We start from the raw sequence: 17,351 nt of genomic DNA on the forward strand, positions 1-17,351 counted from the left end.
AAGGACAGGCATACATGACCCAACAAAGCAGGTGTCGGTCACCAGCGAGTGTAGACGAGTCGTAGCAAGCTACAAGGACTCCATTACATCGCGTGACATTTCCCCAAAGGGGACAGACACAGCAGCTAAGAAGGACACATGCCGGTCAACCAATGTGTCCGGAGCAGTAGCGAACTACCAAGGCTCATTGGATCACAAAGGGGCATTTCCTTGTAAGGAGTGCTACTAAAGTTCACGACTAAGTAATCGAACCCCATACATATCAAGTACGACACACGTACGCATGGCATACCGATATGTATAGATACATCGATGGCATCACAACATAACCATAAACATACAACCTTTATTTAAGAGGCTCGGAAGAGCCACACACATAATATTACACATTAAGGGTCTCACGACCCATAATAGCAGTCATTCAGTTACAAGCCAGCGGAAGAGTTTAAACTGTCTGAGTACAGACAGGGCAACTAGAAGGCACATGGCCTGACTATACTACAGACCCAACGTAGGGCCAGATCGTAGCTGAGACACCAGCTACTCGTCGTCGTCGATGTCTACGAAGAACCCTCCATTAGGGTCATTAGAAACCTCTGCAACATTTATTAAGAAAACATGAGTACGAAGGTACTCAGCAAGACTTTAGGATAACTAACTACTCATGCAAGGTATCAAAAGGGGTATTGTGGGGTTTCATGCGGAAAGCCAGCATCTGACTCGTGGCTAGACAACTTGCATTTTTAAATAATTTTGACAACTTGATTTCTCGCACACGAGTCCACTAACACCACAACAATACACTATCGTGGAACCATTCCGTCTCCATACGGAAATGCCGTCCACGACACTCATGCTTATCTTGGCAATTTTATGAGTAGCCATTGAAGTTATCTATGAACAACATATGTCTCCAAGTAGTCCATATCCGTGGACGCGACTATTCGAATAGATCATAACCCTGCAGGGGTGTACTTCGTCACACACGCTCTCGCCACTTATCGCCATGTGCACGTCATGCACCTCAACAACCTTCAAGCGGAAGCCCAGCGGAGAAGTCGGTCACGACCGTTAACCACACTAGTACCTAGTCCAGGTTTATCGCCTATCTGAGAGTAACCCGTACGGAAGTCCGGTCGAGGTTTCCGCCACGGCCTCAAACGATGTGCGCAGGGTTCCCAAGCCCACAATCCGGGTGCCACTTGGTACACCGTGCCACTCCCTACCGCATCACGGCCCACCTCTCAGGTCAGCACCATGCACGGCCTCCAGCATTACTATAAACACCAGAAACTACTTGCAACTCCTGGACCGAGTACTAAGCGATTAATAAGTCGAGAGGGTCAATTAAGTATCCCAACGTGTGGTAGTATCTAGTCTTGTATTACATACACGGAACTCAGTTCCTAAGGACGGTTCCAATGAAACAATCCGCCATGTACTCCTACACAGCCTTTCACAGGTACCTTTACCAAATCAGGTTCAACACACAACCTTTGCTTACCGAACACATTCTCACAATTCTGTTCATCTCCCAGATGACAGACCATACACAACTCTAAGCATAGCATGCATAGCAGGATAAGGCACATCAAGGCTCAAGCAACTACCAGGTATGGTAGGTTGCAAGGTTCGGCTATTTACTGTGACAAGGTTAGGTCATGCAAAGGAAGTGGGTTCAACTAACGTGGCAAAAGCAGTTGAAGCATTTGATCCTAATGCAATAAATAAGTGCAGGAGCAAGAACATGGGAATTATCGGGATGATCAAAAGGGTTGCTTGCCTTGTTTCTCAGAGGAGGGACAATATCCGTCAGACGGATATTCGATGGAATCCGGGGGTGCGGAGCCTACCGAAATGAATGGCAACAATCAATAACAATCATATGCAAACAAGATGATGCATGAGCATGGCATGAGAATGCAAGGTGATAAACTATTATAATCAACATGTATTAGGTTTGAAATTGATTTGAATCACATTCAAATATCAATTCAAACGAGGTATTCTCGGATACCGATTTAATTGATTTGACCTGATGCTCAGATCAACTTGATGTTAACATGCATGAGATGTCAAGTTAAGGTACTGATTTGTAATTAGGACAGTGTGTGATCATGTCATTCATAATGAAATTTGAATATTTTTCCAAATTCCATTTATAAAGTAATTATAAGAATTGAATTATTCATTATTCTACATGTTAGGGTTCTGTAACTTTTTCAAACATGATTGAAAATGGCATATTCAGATTCTTTGAATTTTTCTGATACTTTTTCATATATAAATTATTTTCATTGGAGTTACAGATTAATTTCTATGATTTTTTTTAAGTTTTAAACATTTCTGGAATTATTTCTATACTGGAAATTCTCTTTATTGCGTCAGCCTGACATCAGCAGGTCAGCCGACCTGTTCAGGTCAAACCTGACAGGGGGACCCACTGGTCAGCCTCTGTGGGGTTAAACCCGCGCTCACCGGTCCCTTAACTAAGTTGACTTGGCCTTGGGCCCACTGTCAGCGAGAGTTTAAGCGTTTTAATTACTGGATTAGCTTGGCCACTTCGGCCCTCGCCGGAGGCTGGCCGGCGGCGACCAAAACCGCGGCGGAACCTCGCCGGAGACATGCTGAATGCGCTGTGGTGCTCGGAACAGGAAGCTGAGAGCACTGGAGTGATCTCCAGGCTCGACCACATCCACTACTGGCCTCAGGGAGGGCTATAGGTGGCCGGAGTAAGCCGGCGACGAGCCGGGGCGGCGGCCGGAGTACGGGTTCGAAGGTCCAGTGGCTAGGGGGCTCGGATCCGAGGGGAAAGAGAGGGGAAATGACCGCATGCTCACGAGGAGTGCAGAGCAGGGCTTAGACGGCTCGGGGAAGGGCTGTTGCCGGCGTTTCACCGTCGATTTGCCGGCGGCCGAAGGTGGAAGACGATGGCGTTGGGGCGATGCAGAGCTCGGGGAGACTTCGGCTTCTGCAGGGAGGACCAGCTCGACGAGGCGAAGCTGCTGGACTACTCGGAGGGAGGTTCCCGTGGCTAGAGGCGCTGCGGCTCGAGCTCGAGCTCGTGGTAATGGCGGCAGCAGGAGGGAGGAAAGATCCGAGAGGAGGGGGGGAACTGATGTTGGGGAATGGATAGGGTCGGCCTCGGGGAGGATAACCCCGTTGTCGCGCTGTCCCGGGGGGCTCTGGAGCTCGCCACGACGAAGCAGGAGGTGGAGGGGGCCGCCGTGGTCGATCTCCCCTCTGCCAGAAGGCACAGGAAGAAGACGACCCTGCCCCTCGTGGGCTGGGCCTCCTCAGGCGACAGGTAAGGGTTTTCTTTCTCTTCTTTCTTTTCTATTTTGTTTCTGTTTTTGCTAACTATTGTTTTGCTATTTATTTCAGCTCCAAAATGGTTTGTAAAACTATTTTAAACACACCTAAATATTTGTTGGAATATTTCCAACTATTTCCAAAGTTTTCAACATTTTTGAAAATTTAAAGTTTCTGTTTTCAAATTTAATACTTGAAACCAGTAGCTTTTGCATTTATTTAAAATGCTGAAAGTGTCAAGAAAATAGTTTTCTCCAATGCTCATTTACTTTCATGATTTATCAGAAAGTTTGAACATTTCTTGAGGCCATTTTGGGTTCATTGATTTTAACTAGTTTGAGATTTCCTTTGTTTAAAGAAGTGGCTAGGGTTTGAGTTTTTCCTTCACCTCTTTCTTTGTTCTTGTTGACAATTTCTTAGATGCAATGCAAAGAAGACATGAGCACAAGACTAACTTGCTTAAGGTGTGAGGGATGTGACAATAGAATTTGAATATCTCATGAGTAAGACATACCACATAGAAACTAGATAATCTTGAAATATCAGTCCTAAGTGGTATTCCCCATGTATACACATTTATAGTATTGTGAGGTGTGCAAAGCACATCACTCCCCCATAATGGGATAATCCATTAATCTCTCACAAGAGCCAACAAAGATACAAACAAGTTGCAAAAAGGCTCAATACAAGACTCACATGTACATGATATGCAAACCAACATACACATACTCGATTACTCAACATAAGAAAGTTGGAAGCACAATATGTACAAACACATGCAAGGTACAAAACCACAACATGCAAAGGGGCAAGCAACTAACAATGTAAACAGTTTAAGTACAAGTTACCATAAGGAGGCACATTGGATATAAGATAGAAACTCGATAATCCAAATGACTTGGCTTGAGAAAATATGAATGATGAAGACCCCTTAATTCTTCATTATGTATCCAAGTCTCTAATGTCCTCCACAAACACCTATTGATCAAGTTTGGGCTTGTTGGTACCCAACCACGTTGGGTCCTAAGAGGTTAGTCACAATAGGCTTGGCAACCCAAATGGTACTTTTCTTGACACCACTTTGAGTACCAACAAACTTGGCAAACACATTGCCAACCTTATCCTTCCCACGTGAATAGATATCATAAATAATGATTGGGTTGGATAAATTACCTCTCGTGCAAGAAGCGAAGTGACCCTTCTCACGACATAAGTAGCAACATCTACCCTTTAATTTCTTCCCTATTGATTTCTCAACATGAGGAGTCTTGGCTTGGGTCTTCTTGGGAAGGGGCCTTTCTTCAACTTGTAGTTGAGTATGTGAGTGCACTTGTGGCCTCTTCCCTTGTTCCTTGTGACTTTGGGGCTTCTTCTTTAGTGGGCAAGATCTAACATGGTGCCCTTCAATTTTGCACTTGAAGCAAATAATCTTGGCCGAATTCTTGACTTGTTCTTGGCCCTTCTTCTTGAAGCTTTTGGACTTATTCTTCTTGTTGGAGTTGAATCCAAGTCCATATTTGTCATTTGGTGATTTTTTCCCATACAAGACATTGTTGAGTGTGGACATTCCTTCATGACTCTTTTCCAAGTCTTTCTTCAAGGAAGTGACTTGGGCCTTGAGCTCTTTGATTTCCTCTACATGGTTAGTATCAACACAAGTACTAGAGGAAGTATAAGCTTCATTGTTAGAGCAACAAGGCATGGAAAGTAATTCATCACAAGATGTAGCAACTTTGTGAGTAGATGAATTATCACGACTAACACATGGCAATATAACTTTTTGACTAGAAGTAGTGCTAATGTCCACATGAGGCTCACTCGATGTTACTTTGGTAGTAATAGCCTCATGAGCTAATTTTAGCACATTATGGGATACTAGAAGATCATCATGAGAGATTGTGAGCATTACATGACTTTCTTCCAATTTCCCATAATTGCTAGATAGCAACTCGAGTTGAGCCCTTAGCTCAACATTCTCCTTTAAAATGGATGCTTCACAAGAAGTAGAATTAGTAGCACAAGCATCATTATTAACAATAAGAGGAGAAGGTAACTTGGCAAGCTCTTTAGCATATGAAGCTTCAAGTTGAGCATGAGACTCGGTGAGTTCGATGAGCGAACTCTTAATAGCCTTTGAGCCATTTTCGAGGTGCTCATAGTCCTCAACGAGTTTAGCATGTGCAACTTCAAGCTTATCATTTTTAGTTCTAAAATCATTAGCCACCTCGAGAGCTCTATCATGGGATTCCTTTAATCTAGATAATTCTATAGCAAAGGTTTCCTCAAGATATTCCTTGGTGGTTTGTTCATTTTCAAGAGCTTGAGATAGCTCCGCGATCTCGTTAGCGTATTCACGCTCATGAACTTCCATTGTCTCAATGGTGGCCTCATGCTCCTCGAGATGAGCTTCCAACTCCTCAATGTATTTCTTGCCCTCAATGGCAATAGACATGATTTCCAAGAAGTTGGAACAAGCAAGTTTATTCTTATAAAGAGATTTAAAAATCATTTCACCCTTAATTTTTTAAGGATGCAATATTATCACTCTCTTCATAATTATTCTCATCCCCATTATCATCAACATCATCATCATGAGATATATTGGGATTCAAAGTAGGAGATACCTTTGAAGCCTTAGCCATAAGGCAAAAGTGAGTCACAATAGATGATGATGTGGGATCCCTTGAAGCATCATTCAAGGCCACATCTTGTTCCATGGAGTGATGAATTTCCTCTACATTGTTAGCACAACAACTCGAGAAAATATATACATTTTTATCATGGCAACAAGATATAGGAAGCATATCATCATGAGATTTAGTCAAGCAGTTTTTACATGATATGCAAGGACTATCAACACAAGCATGTAAAACATTTAGAGTGCTCAAAGTGTTAATGCCCAAAGATGAAGCATTGCAATAATATAGTGATGAAGGATCATCAATAATAAACCCACTATCATCGTTGCAATGATCACCACTACTCACCATATCATTACCTTGTGGCAATCCACATGTAGGTGAAGTAGATGAAGTTGAGAAGACCACACGACCGGAGGTGGAGGGAGAACAATCATTCCCACAAATCTTGGACATACCATATTTATCTTGAAGCTTTGTCCACAACTCATGAGCATCCCGAAATGGCATGAGTTGAAATATAACTACATTGCTCAAAGCATCAAAAAGCACATTAGACGCTTGAGCATTGAGATAAGAGTTTTTCTCATCCTCTAAAGATATATTTTGAGAATCCTTTGGAGGAGAAAACCCATATCTACAATTCTCTCTAAATTTGGGTCCAAGACCCGAAAGTGATTAAGCATGCGAATTACCCAAACATCAAAATTTGTGCCATCGAAACTAAGAGTGTTAGTGAATCCTAAACCCTTGGTCGACATCCATACTCTCTAGGTGGTTAAACCTAATAAAGAGAGACCTAGCTCTGATACCAATTGAAAGGACGTGGATGTCTCAAAGAGGGGGGGTGAATAGGCGCTTTAAAATAATTATGGTTTAGGCTTGAACAAATGCGGAATAAAACTAACGTTTAATTTGTCAAGCACAAAACCTACAACAACTAGGCTCACCTATGTGCACCAACAACTTATGCTAAGCAAGACAAACAACTAAGTGATAGCAAGATATATGAAAATAAACAATATGGCTATCACAAAGTAAAGTGCATAAGTAAAGGGTTCGGGTAAGAGATAACCGAGGCACGCGGAGATGATGATGTATCCCGAAGTTCACACCCTTGCGGATGCTAATCTCCGTTGGAGCGGTGTGGAGGCACAATGCTCCCCAAGATGCCACTAAGGCCACCGTAATCTCCTCACGCTCTCGCACAATGCAAGATGTCGTGATTCCACTAAGGGACCCTTGAGGGCGGTCACCGAACCCGTACAAATGGCAAACCTTGGGGGCGGTCACCGATACCCGTACAAATTGCTCGGGGCAATCTCCACAACCTAATTGGAGACCCCGACGCTTGCCCGGAGCTTTACACCACAATGATTGAGCTCCGAGACACCACCAAGCTTCTAGGACGCCAAAGCATCCACGAAGAACAATTTCTAGGGTACTAAGTACCAAAGGTAATAAGCTTCTCAAACTTCACTTCCACGTATCACCGTGGAGAACTCAAACGATGCAACTAATGCAATGGCAAGGGCACACGGAGTGCCCAAGTCCTTCTCTCCCAAATCCCACCAAAGCAAGAAATGCTAGGGAGGAAAATGAGAGGAAGAACAAAGAAGAACACGAAGAACTCCAAGATCTAGACCCAAGGGGTTCCCCTCACTTAGAGGAGAAAGTGATTGGTGGAAATGTGGATCTAGATCTCCTCTCTCTTTTCCCTCAAGAACTAGAAAGAATCATTGGAGGGATTGGGAGTTAGCAAGCTCGAAGAAGGTCAACAATGGGGGAAGAACACGAGCTAAAAAGATAAGGTTCAATGGGGAAGAAGACCCCCTTTTATAGGTGGGGAAAAATCCAACTGTTATGCTTCATAGACCGGACAGAGTGGTACTACCGCTCATGGGAGTGGTACTACCGCTCGGTAGGTTCACCAACCATGTTGAGGCCAAAAAGGATGTGAAAAACAGTCCGACGGAGTGGTACTACCGCTCCTCGAGCGGTACTACACCTAGGGAGCGGTAGTAAAAAATTACTACCGCTCCAGGGGCGGTACCGCTTCGGGGGCGGTACTACCGCTAGGGAGCGGTAGTAAAAAAATACTACCGCTCCGGGGGCGGTACTACCGCTGGCACGAGGAGCGGTACTACCGCTCGATACTGAAATTGTTGTAACTTTCACATACGGACTCCGAATTCAACGAAACCAAGTTTGTTGAAAAGCTAACGACATGGTCTAACACAATCTTGATAGCAATATCAATAAGAAGCAATTGAGAAAAGTCCCATAAGAAAATGGTGAGAACCCTTCTTCGAATAAGACCGGTAAAAACTCCCAACATCGAAGACATCATAGAAGATGCATATGGACTCCGTTTTCGATGAACTCGAGCTTGTCATGGAGATGATCATAAGCTCTAAAACTCACAAAGAGAAACACCAAACAAGAACCAAGAAGTATGATGCAAGGATGCAAATGGTTTGAGCTCTCAACGAACGATACGATCAAGCTACTCACTTGAGAGCCCCCCTTGACAGTACGACAATCTATCCTAAAACAGAAAACCTATCAAGGGCAAACATATACCTTGCACCTCGTCCTCTTGAGCTAGATGACGATGATCTTGGCTTCCTCGAGATGGACCATCTTTCTTGATTGCGTTGGCTTGATGAAGACTAGTTGATTGCTCCCCCATACACACTATGGGTGAGCCGTTCTTTAGCATATCTTCACAAGTCCATTGCCACCATCCTCCACCACTTGACGTCATCCTCCATGGGTTGTATGAGATCTTCCTCTTGACGCAAGCCCATGGAAACACACCTAACCCCACATAGAACTCTCACGAAGACCATAGGTTAGTACACAAATACGTAATGGACAATGCTTACCATACCATGGGATCACTTGATCCCTCTCGATACATCTTGTACGCTTTGTGTGTTGATCATCTTGATTTACTCTTTGTCTAACGATCTTGATCAACCTTGTGTCTCTATGACCATTGTTTGGATAATACCTTGAATACCACCTTGGTCATCATATAAACTCCTTGAACCCAACAGATGGACTTCAAGAAATGCCTATGGACAAATCCTATAAATATAACTAAAGGCGACCATTAGTCCATAGGAATTGTCATCAATTACCAAAACCACATATGGAGATATATGCTCTAACACCAGCGATGCGTGCGGTCGATGGGGGCAGACACCGACGATGCGGGAGGCTGCAGCGCACGGGCGACAACAGCGTAGGGCGTAGGGGCAACAGCGCAGCACGTGACCGACCCGAGCGTTCGACCGTGGCACCGGCTGTAAACATTTCCCAATCACAAATCATCAGATTCATCAGTTTGGTCTTCTTCGTCCAGTTTTTCATATCGTCGAGCAAGCACGCTTCAAAACAAAAAAAACATTATTTCCCAGAAGACTATTTCTAACTCACCGCGAAGGACCATCTGATAAAAAAGCGAGATTCGTAGGAGCACATGAGGGATATAAAGATCTTGTCGAACGTTGACAAAGAAATGAATGCTCCTAATTTAACCTACACTATATACGACCCCCTCAGTTCCAAAATACTTGTTGTGGTTTCAGTTCAAATTTGAATACTTGTTGTGGTTTCAGTTCAAATTTGAAAATGGAACGTCCATTTTGTGTATGGTACGTCGGTGTCCTTGAGAACTTATGAATAGTGCGCAAAAGCCACTTATGTATGCCCTTGAGAACTTATGAATTGTGCGCAAACACTTGTTCATAGCGAAACAAAAATGATCGGCGCAGTTGATAAGAACATTTATCCCCACAATTTATCCAAATGTTGTACTCATGTATGTAAGATATGTTCACCAAAGTTTGCCCTGTATGCTGGCAATGTGAGAAACAACTATAGTACCTCTATATCTTTAAGACTTACATGTATTATTTCACAGACAACAGGAAAATTTGCAAATATCTATGTATGAATAATCTTTCTTTCTCTTCTTATTACTTTACTGTAAACTAATCTTATCCTGTTGTATATGTATGATGCGTCTAATTCCACCAAATAACCTCCAAATATGCAGCCATCTTCACAAATCAGAGTAATGTTCTTCTCTTTACTTGAATAATAATCAATAAGGAAAGGACCCTGTTAGCTTCATATGATCAAGGGTACTTCTCAAGCCATATTGTTCAACCGCCTGAATGCCTGCCCGAAAACCATCCCCATATTCCACGGACGAATCTGTTTCGATCTGATTCTTGATGAACGCCCCGAGTTTCTTCTCAAATTCTGTCTTTGCTCCCTTCTTCGAAGTGGTAGGAGCTGCCGACGAAGACGATGATGATGCTGAGGTGGAAGCGGTGTTGCCACTAGCACCCGCGATGATTTCAGACTCGAGCCACATGTGGGATAGGACTTGACAGATACCTTCTTCAACCTGAGGGCTAAGGGATCGGTATCCTGCGGAAAGAAAGAAGACGACGCTGAGAATAGGAGGGGGATGCAAGTGAATCCAACTAAAAATTTATGAGCATGACTATACATGTACCTTTAAGGCGAAGATATGCGTGCATCATCTCGTGAGCAAGAATGGAGCCAGTTTGCAATCTGGATAACAACTAAACTAATAAGGAGATCTATCCAGATACAATCCATACAAAAGAACTTCATGACAGATAATGACTTCCGTATAAGCAGGTACTTAAGAACAACACTCTGGTCAGTGTTCATAGTAAGGGGAAGAACAATATACCTTGGTAGACCATACAGTATTAGGATGGCAGTCACTTCACACCGTCGGACCAGCTTGTATGGTCCTGTAATCATATCCATAATTCTGTTTCCTGGTCCAATTGTTGGTCTTCTTAAGATCTGGATGCATTAAATTGCTCAGTACATGCACCTGTAATCAAATGAATGCAATAATATGGCAGCATTTAGAAACTTACAGTTTTGACAATTTGTTCTTCAGAAAGGCATAGACCCCTGGTTTCAGGAAGGTGATGTCCCTGAGATGAAAGAAAATAAGAACAGATAAGTTGGGAGTATACAAAGCATTGTCTGCATAAAATAACCAGCTTATCATCCAACTTACACTTTTCTCAGCTTCCAACGCTTCATTCAGAGCCTGACGCTCAACCAAAAGTAATGGAACTTGCTGTTCTACTTTCATATTCAAACCTTCAAAAAATTCCTGAATATCCATGTAAAGGTGTTGGCATTCGGGAGAGTCCATTGTTGCAGAAGTGAGACATTCCAAGCACAGTTTCCTCCCATCATCTAATGTAATATATTTGATGTCCGTTGGCTGAATTTCAGGATGAAACGAAATAAATTACTCTAGATAATCTTCAATGTCAAAGAAAAATAATCACAGATAGCTAAGCATATGAGGAATACATCACTATAAGAAAAGGAGTAACTGTATACAACATACTTTCTGTTTATTTTAGTTTGTTATAGATAAGCTTCTATCAAGCATTATATCAAGCCAGAGTTTCAAGATCCTGGCAATAAATCGCAGGTCAATGTTCAGAACCGAAATGATAACAAGTCATTTATTTACAATGTTGAGTGTTCTACCTTTTTCTCATCCATTTACACAGATAATTAGTCATTATACTGGCACCAAGAACATTGTTTTGATTGCTAGTGTTTTGTTGTTGAGGCATCTTTTACGGCCGTCTAATCAGGTGTTGCCTTGGTTTTTTTAACGGAAAGACTGTAAGGGAGGTCCCTGCAGTATAATTTGTGCAACAAACCCAAATTGCAAATACCATGCCTTGAACCTGGGTGGGTGGGCATCAACCCCTTTCTACCACTAGGCCATGCCTTAGTCTGCAGGTGTTGCCTTGTTGATGAGGCGCTTAGTTGTATTTGCCTAGTCTTATGCATGTATTTGATTCTTTCTATCAATGCATTAAGACAAAAAGGCTTTTGCGTTTTCTCAGAGAAAAACATTATTTAAACTTCACCGCAACAGGAACCAAGTTTTAATGAAAATTTCTTCGTTACTTCCAGTAACAGGAACCAGCCAACCTGGACGAACTGGTCTGGTTGATTAATCTAAAATCCTTTATTTACCTCCATTCTTTCACAGCTGCAACACCTAGGAGTGCCATCGTCTTCATGGGAAGGGCAGTACTTTTGCATCCAAAAAGGATGTGCTCGGTATTCGATCAGGCCATTCTTATTTGTCGGAATCTGTTGAAGAAAATGCAATAACCACGATTCAATGCACAGATCAAGAATTTAACTCTAGCCAGCAGCTCCATACTTGTTTTCTCAAGAAAATAATTGAATGCTTATCCACAAACATGGATGGCAAACACTCACAAAGTTCTTGCAGACATCACACTTTGGATGAAAAAAGTCTTTATAGCAGGATTTGTGGTATGGCTGGTCTTCATGCATGGCAAACTGCATAGTAGAAAGATTAGCATCAATTATTTAATCTAATTGAAGTATGGTAGGTGGTGATATAGTAGGCTTATATACCTCATACTCTGATATGGGCTTATTGCAAGCATAACATTTGAAGCACTGAGGATGCCAAACTTCATCCATACAACTAAGAAAACGCCCATGACCAATTGGCTTTCTGCATCCAGCACAAGTCCTGCACAAGTAAGAAACAGCTATGAATAGAAGCACACAATAGTAGGTTCTTCTGATCAAGATAAGATTGGCATCCAAACTACTCATAGTGTGATGGTGCTTATACCAAGTCAAAAAGAGGAGATAACCAATTTGCATACGGAATATGGAGCTAATCATGCTGTGACTTTATGAAAAATGCTAGCATATGTGAAGAGCTAACCATTCCATGATTTCATGAAACCTGCAAGCTGATACAAAGTACCAAGGACTGACCCTCTTTATGACTTACTTTCCTTTCACCATTTATGTTCGATTCAATCACCAGATCAGCACTTTTGAGCTTCCAAAAGGAGAAAGGGGCTCACAGTGTAGCAGGTGAAGAAACATACATACCAAGAACATTTCCGAATAGAACACGTGTTGAGAAAACAAATGGAAATCAACTTATGATATTTAAAATTACAACATTGCTTAAAAATTGAAATATCAAACAAACCGTAGCATCCAGTAGTCACCTGAATCCACTTGAGGGGAAGACAGGCTGATGCGGCTCCCTTGCTGGGATACTCTCTGATGGAACATTCTCAACAGGAGCATTTTGACGAGGAGGAGACTCGGTATTAAGGCTCTCCTGGAGAGCTCGTGCAAGTTGCTCATCTTCCTCCAAACTATAATCAGGATCTGCATTTAAATAGACATATGAAAATTGTAAAAAAAAAAGAACAACTTTTACTCAGTAACTGTCTGTACTAGATTTCCATATCGGCAGTCACTGCCTCCAAGGAGATTATATTTATTCATAATATAAGACAAGAATAGTCAATAACAAATAGAATGCACGAAGAGGCAAGAGGATGAGAATGGCTTGGATAATACTGACCAATAGCCTTTCCCTTATTCGGATCTTGCTCAGCTAAGGATAATGCAATAGCACGAGCTATATCTTCACTGTCGCTCTCATTATATGCATCCTACATCAATCATGAGGAGCAACTTGAATAGCCATTCTTTTTTATAACAGGGATATGCATTCAATATGTTAATAACTAGCTTGTTTAAACTTCTATCAAATGTGTCTATGCTTCCTTATGTAGACAGGTTATGAACAAGAAAGAGCTAGCTACAATAAAAAGTAGAAAGGATAAATGACTGGGAAGTATATGCATATGGATAGATAGTGAAGTAAATGACAAGAAGCTAACTCTGGTATGCTCAGATGGGTTGCCTTCGTGCCAGTGGCCATCATAATGACCCCTTGAAACTCTGTTTACTGAGCCTTTAAATATTTTGTTTAACCAACCCATGATCTGGAGCTTATATGAGGATCAAATTTCTTTGAGCCTGCAACCGTGAACAGGGTGAATTCAGAAACAGAACTTGTCAAGACCTTCATAGTGGCATGTATTAATTTGTGTTGCAGCGGCAGATCTTGACTTAAGTAAGACAAGGCTAGTATTTCTGCATTATGATATGAGCCACATCGAACAGAACAAAAGTGATCATTGACGAACAGCGCCACATGTCCATGACATGTTTCAGTGTGAACTCCCATGAGGAAACAAGAACAAAATAACAAGAAGAAAAACAAACCAAATGCAGCAGAGCAGCTCTCTATCAGTTACATTTGACATACCTGGAAACCTTTGAGAACTTTGTCTTCAGCAAAATGCTTATGCAGTGCTCCTAGACCAGCTATTTAGGCTCCTTGGCAATAAGTGAGGCCAATCCAGATCATACTCCAGCCACGTTAGGTGATTGCCTGATATTTTTCTTCACACGGCACCTAACAGAGGGGAGGGGGGGTATTCAATGAGAAAGAAAATATTCCTTGTGATCAAGTAGAGCAACCAATGGTCATACAATCAGACAAAAAGACAGGTGCACTTCTCCAAGTATTATAGCCCATTAGGACCACACAGCGATCACTAGCAAGTGGCAACCAAATTATCCGGCAAGATTCGCGATCATCGGTGAGCCCGTGTTTCTACATTACTGGTGAAAGGGGTAGCACGATTAGACAGAGAAAATACTCTTGTGATGAGATCATCGGAAGGTGGTCTCGGAATCAACTGGATTTTGCTTTTCACTCCATCAATTCGATCGGAATCCGAGGGTCAAAGGCCAAATTCTAGCAGAATTCTACACGCCCAAACGGAAGCAAGGGTCTGGAACGAGCAAAGCGCAATTCGAAAATTTTGACTCAACGACAAGAAAATCAAGAACCACAGAGATCAGAGCTTGGGCAGGAGATCAAATAACATAATCCAATCACCAACCCCATCGCAGAGCAGCATCAAGACACAAGATTCTGAACAGTTGAGCTAACTACCTTTGGACTCGACGCCGAGGAACCCGGCAAGAAGAAGGGGCCGGCTCGATCGCCTAGAAGAAGGGCCGAGGCGAAAGGAGAGGGGGGCAACCAACCACCGGAGAGACGGGCGAGCCAGCGGTGTCTTGCGCTCGACGGCGCGGCGCCCGCGGGGAGAGGGGGATAAAGAGAGGAGAGGGCGCGAGAGGGACGCGAGAGCGGGCGAGACAAGTAGGCGGCCGGGGCGGGGGAAGAGGACAAGCGGGGTGGGAGCAAAAGGGAACAAATGCGTGACATGGACGGGAAACGGAGGGGAGGTGGTGGTGGTGGAGGAGGAGGAGGAGGTTGCCCGGTCAAAAAGCGGGGGGAGGGGAGGGGAGGTGACGTCCGCCTCGCGCCACCCCCCAGCGCAGCGCCGCGCAGCTGGCACAGCGACGCCTCGCTCGTGCGCGCGGCGGGTGGCACGGAACGGGATGGGAAGGGAGGCGCCCGACCACATGGGCGGTGGCGCGGCGGCGCATTTCGTCGAACGCGCCGCGGCCGTCATGCGGGGAGGGGATCCGCCCGGAGGAGGGACGGGGAGGTGAGAGGAGGAGTGGAGAGTGACTGTCTGCTGGTTGACTTGTTTTTCTACACTTCCAACGCGGTTACGCTTTATCATTTCTCAGAAATCAAGAAAGCAAAGCCAGCTACTCCTTTATTATTATTTCAAAATAACTGAAGTTTTAGGATTGTGCCCATTTAATCTTTCTTTAATTTTGGCCAAATCTGAAAAGAAAATCTATGAACATCATCAATCCTAGTGTATATAATATGAAAACATATACTCCCTCCATTCCTAAATATAAGTCTTTGTAGAGGTTTCATTACATACTACATACGGATATATATATAGACATACTTTAAAATGTAGATTCATTCATTTTGCTCCGTGCGTAGTTTTTAGTGAAATCTCTATAAAGATTTATATTTAGGAACGGACGAAGTATTTCATAACGAATTGCTTGAGGAAAATTTGGCGTTGTAGATGTTAACTTGTATTTTACATAAACTCGGTCAAACGTAATGAAGTTTGACTTCAAAAAAACTTTGATTATTTTAGAACAGAGAGAGTAATAAATAACATGACTGATTGTTTAATTTGAAAATGTCTCAAAATATTAATGCATGCTTCATTTAAAAAAGGAAATTTTCCATATGTTTAATTTGTAAATGTCTCAAAATATAATGCATGCTTCATTTAAAAAAGGAATTTGTCCATATGTTTAATTTGTAAATGTCTCTAATGTAATCTCCTGTTCTCCCTAATATGTGATTTTTGAAGATCCAGCACTCCTAGGCCACCACGATCTTTTGACAATCAAACGACAAGCCAATTAATTAGATAATATTTCCTTTTGTTTTCCGTTTCCTTCCAAATGTTTTCCAATACACCTTTTGGTGCTTCCACGAAGGAAACATGTACAATTGTACATTATTTAGGCATGAGTTGGTTAGGGTCATTCCATCACATGTAGATCCAATATTTCCTTTCCACCATTCCATTTATTATCAATCTTCTCTTTCACATGGCCCCATTGAGTATTTTTCACATTAATGGGCATTCCTAAGGACTACATGTGTATTTATTTTATAATAGAATAACTTGGTGAGTCCATGTTTCAACATTAGTGGTGAAAGGGACAACATGATTATATAGAGGAGATATTCCTGTGTTTAGAAGGTGGTCTCGAAATCAAATGGATTTATGCTTTTCACCTGATCAATTCGATCATAATATAAGAGTGGAAGGCCAAACTCTACCAGAGTTCTTCATGCCCAAACAGAAGCAAAGCTTCTAAAACGAATAGAAGACTTCTAAAACGAATAGAGGCCAATTCAACTTCACTCAACAACAAGAAAATCAAGAACAACATAGATCAAAGTTTGGGCACGAGATTAAAGAAGAATATCAACAGAATATAATAACTACGCTCTATCGTATAGAACAACATAGAAGCACAACATTATAAACAATCCACCAAACCTTTGGAGTCGGCGTGGGGGAACCCTCAGAAGAAATAGAGTCAGATCTGCCGACGATTGGATCGCTAAGAAGAATTAGGGCAAAAGGTCAACTACTGGAGAGACGGGGGGACCACTGGTGTCTTGAGATAGACGACGCCCACGGGAAGGATAAAGAAAGGAGAGACCGCAAGAGAGATGTGAGAGTGGGAAAAAAGTAGGTAGCCAGGGTGGGGGAAGACGACAGGAAAGGTGGTAGCAAGAAGGAAACAAATGTGTGACATCGTGGGAAGGAAGAAAAAGGGAGGAAGTTGTTGGGTCAGAAGGGGGAGGGAAGGTGAAATCCGCCTTGCGCCGTCCATGCCCTAGTGCGGCGCGGTGAGTTGGCACAATGATGACACTCTAGCATGCTCGTGCATTCGGCAGGTGGCACGTGAGGAGGGAGGGGCGCACAATGGCGACACATTTTGCCGAAATCATCGCAGACGTCATCCAAAAGGAAT

At 42.7% G+C, this 17,351-nt stretch overlaps 1 protein-coding gene across 2 annotated transcripts; it reads right to left on the reverse strand.

Moving 5' to 3' along the window:
* Window positions 1-9,745: 9,745 nt before the first annotated feature.
* LOC123395690 (protein DA1-related 1-like) lies at window positions 9,746-16,959 on the reverse strand. 2 transcript variants are annotated; one of them, XM_045090725.1, is made up of 13 exons: window positions 16,871-16,959; window positions 14,170-14,319; window positions 13,739-13,877; window positions 13,417-13,507; window positions 13,052-13,217; window positions 12,435-12,555; window positions 12,273-12,356; window positions 12,021-12,140; window positions 11,032-11,244; window positions 10,886-10,945; window positions 10,690-10,808; window positions 10,486-10,544; window positions 9,746-10,397 (listed from the first exon to the last, which is right to left on the reverse strand). In XM_045090725.1, the coding sequence occupies exons 3-13, from the start codon at window positions 13,838-13,840 to the stop codon at window positions 10,066-10,068; spliced, it is 1,467 nt and encodes a 488-aa protein (XP_044946660.1). In that variant the 5' UTR covers window positions 13,841-13,877; window positions 14,170-14,319; window positions 16,871-16,959; the 3' UTR covers window positions 9,746-10,065. The 2 variants fall into 2 exon arrangements, with proteins under 2 accessions (XP_044946660.1, XP_044946659.1); XM_045090724.1 differs by lacking the exon at window positions 16,871-16,959 and adding an exon at window positions 14,866-15,042.
* Between the last annotated feature and the right edge of the window lie 392 nt (window positions 16,960-17,351).

The sequence above is a fragment of the Hordeum vulgare genome, chromosome 5H (assembly GCF_904849725.1).
Source record: "Hordeum vulgare subsp. vulgare chromosome 5H, MorexV3_pseudomolecules_assembly, whole genome shotgun sequence".
In the NCBI taxonomy this organism is placed as follows: domain Eukaryota; kingdom Viridiplantae; phylum Streptophyta; class Magnoliopsida; order Poales; family Poaceae; genus Hordeum; species Hordeum vulgare.

Bases quoted from the DNA above. Each gene is read 5' to 3' on its own strand.
- LOC123395690 (XM_045090725.1), bottom strand. From the start codon at position 13,840: ATGGGTTGGTTAAACAAAATATTTAAAGGCTCAGTAAACAGAGTTTCA. The intron at 12,357-12,434 runs GTATATAAGCCT...TCTACTATGCAG, and splicing joins AGCCCATATCAGAGTATGAG to TTTGCCATGCATGAAGACCA. The intron at 12,141-12,272 runs GTGAGTGTTTGC...TTTCTTCAACAG, and splicing joins GTGATGTCTGCAAGAACTTT to ATTCCGACAAATAAGAATGG.